At 40.3% G+C, this 8,499-nt stretch overlaps 1 protein-coding gene across 1 annotated transcript; it reads left to right on the plus strand.

The window, feature by feature from the left end:
* Window positions 1-872: 872 nt before the first annotated feature.
* On the plus strand, window positions 873-7,240 carry LOC111668039 (protein CutA homolog). The gene is made up of 6 exons (XM_023423956.2): window positions 873-1,169; window positions 1,706-1,854; window positions 3,509-3,568; window positions 5,586-5,631; window positions 5,729-5,778; window positions 6,739-7,240. The coding sequence occupies exons 1-6, from the start codon at window positions 1,065-1,067 to the stop codon at window positions 6,839-6,841; spliced, it is 513 nt and encodes a 170-aa protein (XP_023279724.1). The 5' UTR covers window positions 873-1,064; the 3' UTR covers window positions 6,842-7,240.
* The last annotated feature ends 1,259 nt before the right edge of the window (window positions 7,241-8,499 follow it).

Here is an 8,499-nt window from a genome sequence, read left to right on the forward strand (position 1 = left end):
ACTCAGTGCATTTTGAAGTCGAACACTCAAAGTAAAGACTAAGAAGCGAACAGAGAGAAGCTCACACTGCAAAAGGGAGCGCGCAGGGCCAATGTAGGCCGGCGCTTTGCCTGTCGTGCTGTGTATATCCTCACTCACAGTGTGTAATACAGTCACATTCTACATTACTATGAAATTAAAAAGTCCTCCACCATCAAGTTGTTGCAGGAGATTAGCCACTCATTATTTTCTGACACTTAACCTAAAAACTCTGGAGGTCACCTTCTGCAGCAGGATTGCACCACGCCCCCATGTCCCCTTCACACTCAGAGCTTTATAAGATGATTGTGTGTTTTGTATGTATCATTTTAATCTGAGAAGTAATTACAACTGTCATTTAATGTAGTGAAGTCAAATGAAATGTAGTGTAGCTGTATAGAGTAGCATAAAATTAACATACTATTTTTTAAGTGCCGAGTGCTTAAAAAAATGTTCATTCCACCACTGAATTCAGTCGCATATAGCATCGGCACAATATAAATAATATGTGATATAGTAGATATAGTGAGATAAAATGTGATATAGCTTTATGATTTATCACAGCAGTGTAGTCTACTTCCACAACTGAAGAACATCCTCATAAAACAGTGGTGTTGTCTCCTGATTTCATGAATCCACAGCTTAACGTTGCCGTCACAAAACATGGGGTGAAGTTGTTCATACGGCTAAAAACACCAAAGCCGATTATGACCCCGGGCAGGAGGCAGGGCAGCGGAGGTGAACGGCCAATTCTGATTGGTCACCGGCGTGTCAGGAAGTCTAAACAACCAATTGAACGGCGCAGATACTTATCGCCGCCTTTGACCGTCCGACCTACAGTACCTGTCAACACAATGCACTCCTTCTTTGGAAGGTAATGACTTTCCAGTGTTTTTCCCTCTCATAAAGCAGCTGTTTAACCGGGGCTGAAGTTGTTATAAAAATGACAGCACACCCATTATCCCGGAAGAAAGACTAAGCGGTTTTATGAATGAAGTTCAGCACAGTTTGTCCCGCTTTTTATCAACACCAGCCGGACTCTGGGAATGACATTTGTTGCCACTAACAGGATGGAGTGGCTGTTCCAGCGATGTTATAAAGAGGCTGTCTCCCACTCTGTCTTTCGGTCGGTGCTGCTCATGTCATGTGTGGTAAGAGCTGCTGTGATTATTATGTGGACTTGTATGACATGGAAACTTTGAGAAAAGTCTTAAGTAAGCCATAACAAGAAGGCTCTGGAGTCGGGGATGACAAATTGTTATTGATTGTATTCAGTCTAACATCATTTGTGTTGGATTTACGTGCATCTATGTCTAGCTGCGATGCTGTGCTGTGCTGTGCAGAGAAGTAGGACAGATTATAAATTGGTCTCTGCGTCCAAGCCAAAGCCCATACTCATTTATCTCTGACAGACAGCGCCAAATAATAAGAGGATAAATACTGGATCCAATCCAACACAAACATGGAAATCCTTTCAGGGGGTAGGAGATAATTAAATTGAGTTATAACATCCCCTCATCCAGACGTAAAATGACATGAACAAACCACATGTCCAAATAATTTAATACAGATGCAAACATCACCCAGCAAACACGCTCTTAAAGTCTGTTAGGTGACTTTGACATGTCAGCACTTTGAGATGTTCTTGTCCCTTAATGCTCCCACTCCCCATCCTCCTCTTCTCCAGTTCCTGGTACTGTCTGTTTCCATGTACCCCGGGTTGTGGTCCATTGGCGTTCATCTCCATTCAGCCTTGACAGGGAGCTATGTACCAGGCCACCACTCTGTCCTCCTCCTCAACAGTCCCAACGAACAGGCAGCCAAGGACATCGGCAGGTGCGACACCATATCAATCAATCATATCAGGTTACATGTTACAGTTTTTAAAAAAAGTAAGCACTAGAAACACAGGGTTTCATTTTTTGATTCAGAACAAGGAATGGTTTGACATTTAAAAAAAAAAAAAAAAAAGGTGCTATATGCAAGTTTTGTTATCGCTGCATAAACAACATTAACGTTAACAGCTGTTAGCTTACCTGTCTATGAGAAACGCTGCACGTTCAGCATCAAAAACTTACTTCTGTTACTTGCAAAGAGCTGCAGTGGTGGAACTCTACTCCAATGTTAACTGTTGTTGTCTTGTACTGAAGTTAGCATGCTAACCAGCTAGCCCCAGACCAACCCCCTCATCTTGTCATTTTTTGATAGCGAGTCACTGTAGCATCCACTCTTCCCGGAAGCAGTAGCGCTGCCCAGATGGCATATTATAACCTCTTGTATTGTAAACACAACAATGGCTGAAGCTCTTGGCAAACAATCATCACCAACCACCTGTTCCTGGCAATAAACCATGTTTGGAGGCAGAAAAAACAAAAAACATACATATAGTGCCTTTGAGAGAAAGTTAGATGAGAAGATCAATACCGCTCTCATGTCTGTACAATTAATACGTAGCTACAGCCAGCAGCTTGTTAGCTTAGCACAAAAATCTGGAAACAGGGGAAACAGGTGGTCTGACTTTGTCAAAAAAGTGTTGAGAAAAACAAAACAAAAAAAAATCAGCACATCTAAAGCTCACTGATGAACAAATTTAATCTGTACAACAACCAAAGTGTAAGATCGACAAATTGTGGTTTAATGATTAAGTTCTAGGACACAGTGCAGGCTTTATACTCAGGGTTTGTGTAGGCCTACACATTGAGAAAACAAGATAAAAATGTAGTTTCAGGAGTTGCTGCTCAGGCTGGAGTCAAGGTACTCGTTTCCCCCCTGCTTCTAGTCTTTGAGCTGCCTAAGCTACGATAACCGGTTGCTGGTTCTATAGCTGTATATTTGCCAGAGAAATGAATGGTATTAATCTAGTCCTCTAACTCTTGGAAAGAAAGTAAATAAGTGTCTTTATCAAAATGTAGAACCTTTCCTTTAATCTGGATGCTAATTAAATTCTTTTGCTATGGTATGCAACTTGTGGTTTGCAAATTAGTTTAAGTGGCTTAAACAATTCAGAGTCATACACAGTCAGTCATACACAAGTGGCTTTTCTTTATAGAGAAGAGATACAATCTCGTCAAAGCCACTACTGGTAGAGCGCTGTGTTTGCACTCTCATGTCCTTTGTTGGCATTTTAGCTGCATGTAAATGAGCTCCATCTATTTACCACATGTCAAGACAGAAAGTAGCTACAGAGTGGGTGCCAGATATGTAAATCACCCCCTCTAGAGCCCCTGGTTTGAGGAAGGGGCATGGTGATAAACTGTAATATCAGCTGAGCAGCAGCAGAAAGCAAAGTTTACTATCTTTTTCAGAATTTAATGCACTGAAGCATTTTCCTGCAGCTCGTTTGAAGAGCACCGTAATGAAGGGCTCCGTTTCATGTTGTAATTGATAAACAGCTGGTGGTTTGCAAGTGTTTAATTTTTCTTTCCTCTCTTCCCATGTCTGCCCCCTCCGTTCCCATCTACGCTCCCCACCATTCTGTCTTCTTTTCCAGGGCAATCATGGAGAGGCGATTGGCAGCCAGTATTAACATTCTCTCCAGGACCTCCACAATGTAAATCATATTTGACCTCCATCTTTAACACAACTTTTTACCTAGCTGACGCACAACCACAAAACACCAGCTTAGTTAAAATGTCTCTCACATATGCAGACACTTGCACGAATACAGTGCATTCATAAAGTATTCACACCTCTTCACTCTATATAATGTTAAAAGGGAAAAACTGAAAGATCACATTACTCAGACCCTTTTCTGTGACACCCTCGTAATTTAGCTTAGGTGCCTCCCATTTCTCTTGATCATCTTTGAGATGTTTGTACACTTTGACTGGAGTCCACCTGTGGTAAATTTAGTTGAGTGGACATAATTTGGAAAGGCACACGCCTCTCTATATAAGTTCTCACAGCTGACAAGGCAGATCAGAGCAAAAGCCAAGCCAAGAGGTTGTTGGAACTGCCTACAGAGCTCTGGGCTTCATGGCAGAGTGGCTAGATCGAAGCCTCTCAGTGAAAGACACATTAAAGCTGCTCATAGTTTGCAAAAAAAAAAAGAAAAAAAGCACCTAAAAAAGGAATCTGAGACTGTGAGAAACAAGTGATATTGGCCTCAATTCTCAGCATCATGTCTGCAGGAAATCATCACTTGCCCAACACCGTCCCAACGGTGAAGCATGGTGGTGGCAGCATCATGCTGTGGGCGTGTTTTTCAATGGCAGAGACAGGGAGACTGGTCAGGGTTGAGGAAAAGCTGATCGGAGAAAAGTACAGAGAAATCCTTAACGAAACCAGGTCCAGAGTGCTCAGGACCTCAGGCTGGGACGATGGCTCATGACTTTAAGCACACAGCCAACACAACGCAGGGAGTGGCCTAGGGACAACTCTGAGTGTTCTTGCGTGGCCAAGGCCAGAGTCCTGACTTGAACCGAATTGAACTTCTCTAGAGAGACCTGAAAATGGCTGCCCACCTACGGTTCCCATCCAACCTGACGGCGCTTGATATGCTCCGCAGAGAAGAATGACAGAAAATCCCCCAAATCCAGGTGTGGAAGGCCTGTTGCATCACACCCAAGAAGTTGCCAAAAGGTGCTAAGTATTTCAGTTAAGTACAAAGTAAAGGGTCTGAATACCGATGTCAGCATGATAGTTCAGTTTTTCCTTTTTAATAAAAGTTGCAAAACTCTCTAAACATCTGTCTCTGCTTTGTCATTATGGGATACTGAGTGTAGTTTGTTGAGGTAAAATATGTATTTAAACTAACATAAGGCTGCAACATAAAATTTGGAGAAAAAAAGTGAAGGGGTCTGAATACTTTCTGAATTCACTGCATGTCTTTTTTATCCTCGCTACTGCACAACTGGTTACCGGGGAAACCACAAGGTGAATGGGGCTGTGTCTGAATGCTTTTATCAGTTTTCCCAATCATTATAAACTGAACGACAGTTGGCCTTCAAAGGGGCCATGTGTTTGTATGCATGGATTAGCTTTCCTGTAAATGCATAACCACAGAAGGGACAAGAAGTATAAACTCAGGCTGTGAAGTCTAAAGGTTAACTGAAGAGGAAAGGCATCATTAAAGCTGTTAACCAAACAGAGGTTTAGCCTAAAAATAGAGGATGTGATTGATTAGTTTAGGAGTGAGGGGATGGAGGTAGTCAGGGGTTTGTGCGTGAGTGCAAGTGTGTAGTGGGTACGTCTCAGTTACATACATTTCAACATTTATTTGGCCGTTTGTCATGGAACATGCTTTAATATAGCTTCTTAGTTTGTGTTGTGCTGTCTTTCACAGTCAACAACAAAAAAAACAGTGTTTTGCACTTGACACCATAAAAGCTTGCCAGGAGCAATTTGATGATAACACTTGTAAATCAGTGGCCATAATAAGTGGTTGGGGGAAGGTTTGATTGTTGAGTTCTTTCAGAAAATACTGTTTTTCTTGAAATGTTTTTTTTTTTTCTCCTTTTACAAAATTTAAAGGCTCTGCAGGATGTTACACGCACTGCTATTTTTAGTCCTTAGCAATCTACAATACAAGGAACAGTTATAACGTCTTGTCTTCTCTGGTGTTTTAGGTACTATTGGAAAGGCGAAATCCAGGATGCAAGTGAGATTCTGATGGTAAGCTTCCTGAGGAAGTCACTTTGTCATCAACATCTCTACAGGCATGTTGAAAGAGAAGGCAGATGTGTAAAATGAGATGTCATTGTTGTTGCAGCTGGTGAAAACAAAAACCTCCAGGATCCAGCAAGTCATAGATTTTGTGAGGTGAGGTTTTTGCTTTTATGTAATATATGGTTGTATCAGTATTGTCATTGCAAAATGTACCTCAAATTAATGTTTCAGACTTAATGCTTAAGCTGTGTCTGCTCCTCTAGACACGCATTAAAAAGGGTTCATAGTGGTTATTTTCAATTTGGGCCGCATTGTGTGCTTAAAATTTCATTACTTCACTCTAGGGGCTTAACAAAGAGGACCTCTAGTTTTCCCATAGCCCTGGGATCAAACACTTGGAGCTTTTTTATTCATAAAAAGCATATTTTTTTATGTAGCGATGTTATTCAGATAGAAGGATAAAGATTTAGTTGCTTTAGCGTGAAAATGATTTTTAAGCAGATACAAAAGAAAATAGAAAGTAATGATAATTAGAGTTTTTTTATAGAATTGCAGAAGTTGGTGGATGTGATGTACTATGTTCTATATCAGTATTTCTACAGCCTTCTAAACACAATTTGTAATATCAGATGATCTTAGATGTGCTGCATGAAAATTACCATCAGGAATTAATGCTTATTTTTTCCTTTTTCTGCCACTGGCACAACTCAGCATTCGAGCATTAAACTTGCTGATCTATCAGCTACTTAAAACAGCATCTTCTACTGTTATATATGCAGATTTTTGGCAATGGTTCATGAAAACATTGAATGAAGAGTTTCTTTGCAGTGTCAGTATTATTCTGTTAAAGGTTGTGTTGTGAGGCATTTTTTGATTCAACAAGTAGAACTTGTTTTTCGGCTTTGTGGTGCACTGATAAGCCCAACTCCAAAACAAACTACCGCTGGAAAGCTACGTGTTTAGTCAGTTATTAAGCATCAAATGCCATAATGGCAAAAACTAGGAAAAAAGAAACAGGTTGAAAAGGACTGGAACCAAAACAGATATGCTTAAGTGTTTATCTATATGAACAAAATTGGTTTTATGCGACTTGTTTGTGTGGGTGCCTTCAAGGTCTGTCCACCCCTATGCAAACCCAGAAGTCCTCAGCTTCCCAGTGGAGGACGGTAGTTTGGCTTACATGAAATGGATGGATGAAGCCCTTCCAGATGACTGATACATCATTAAAAATCAGAGCCGGTGCCAGCATGGACTGCAGCCGAGGAGGAAACTGAGCCATGTGCACATGCTGTTGTGTGCTGAAGGCTTTGGATCGAAGGGTTCAGAAAACACTCTGTTGAACAAAAAGTTCAATACTTGACATTTACATTATTCTGTTGCTCTGACCTTTTCACTGTAAACTCCACAATGTACTGTGGAGATTTGATTTCAGTCTTTTAAAAAAGCGTTATGCCACAGCCACAGGAAATACTTGTTTCTGATTGCTGCCAGCTGTCAGCTAATATCATGTAATGGGACAAGTGTGAAATAGTTCCAGTCGACTGTGACAATATATTATTAGTTCATTTTCACTGGTAAAACTGATGCAACATGGATTAAACTGACCACAAACTAACTGTTAAGTGGTTGACGATCTGTATCATGCATTCTTTGCCTCCACATCATTATGCATTATTGCTTATATATTGATGCACTTCTTATACAGGTAACCCTATCCTCTAATAGGCTACTGTATAAAGTAATCCTTTGTGTCTTGAGTATTTGCATGTGATGAACATGCTCTTTGTTTTTGCAATTACTTAAGATGACATCACTCTTCCTGCAGCTTTAACTTAGTAATCATATGGGCTGGAACATATTGATGTCATGACTCTAATGATAAACCATTTAAACTAATGCTATGGTTATCAGTAGAGTCAGAAAGACTTTGATCCCTCACAGGGAAATTTATTTGTTACAATTGCACAAAACAGAGTTAGGAATCCAAGTCATGAACTTGCTGTAACTGACCATGACATTGCTCACTCATAAATATTACATTATACTACTAAATTTACTGTTATGAACTGGAGAGTCACAAGATTTTTAAATGCTGTTTTCAAAAACGCTGCGTCCTCACAAAAAGAAACCTGATCAGCAACACTCAGAGGAACAGGATGCCGGAGCAATCTACATGTACCTACCGATCAATACTTGATTGATTTGTCAGGCTGTAGAAGAGGGACACAAACACGTGTGCACACGTGGTGTTTACATTCCCTTCATTGGTGTGAGGGAAGCAGTTAATGACAGACCTGTGCTAAAAAAAAAGCAATATTGGTGAATTTCAGTCCTGCTCTGCTTCAGATTATCTCGTCTTTTACTACTAAAACATTCACAAGCATCATATATAACCTCAATTAAAGCTACACAGATCTACTGAGGATAAATTAAACAGAAATGACTGATAAGTATTTGGCACTAAGCATGACTGTTTTAGGAGCGCCTCTCCTCCTCACCTCCTCTGCCTCTCACATGTATTACTAAAGACAAATTATAAAAATGGTTTTCATTGTTGGGTTTGCATATGAAAGAACTGCTACTGATCAGAGCTCGTCTTCCATCCTTGATCTGATAGTCCTGCCAAATTAAATAAGAAAAAATAACTAACCAATCAGGTCTTGAGAGCAATTCAGTTCATGTTTGCCTTTACAAATATGAACTGGAGATATGGCACGTGACCACAGATTTAGCACATACATTTTCCAATATGAATATAATGGATGTGCCTCTAAATGTTCAGTTCAGTTTAATAATTATTGTCAATGACAACAAATGCTACTAGGTATACGATGCTATATTGGTGGTCACAGAGACCTTTTCAGCCATGCATGC

This window comes from Seriola lalandi, unplaced genomic scaffold (genome assembly GCF_002814215.2).
Source record: "Seriola lalandi dorsalis isolate HSWRI2012SDOR001 ecotype SW California unplaced genomic scaffold, Sedor1 jcf7180002054695, whole genome shotgun sequence".
NCBI lineage: Eukaryota > Metazoa > Chordata > Actinopteri > Carangiformes > Carangidae > Seriola > Seriola lalandi.

Excerpts from the sequence above, each read along its gene's own strand:
- LOC111668039 (XM_023423956.2), top strand. The coding sequence starts at position 1,065 with ATGACATTTGTTGCCACTAACAGGATGGAGTGGCTGTTCCAGCGATGT. Across the intron at positions 3,569-5,585 it reads CTCTCCAGGACCTCCACAAT|GTACTATTGGAAAGGCGAAA; the intron begins GTAAATCATATT and ends CTGGTGTTTTAG. Across the intron at positions 5,632-5,728 it reads ATGCAAGTGAGATTCTGATG|CTGGTGAAAACAAAAACCTC; the intron begins GTAAGCTTCCTG and ends TTGTTGTTGCAG.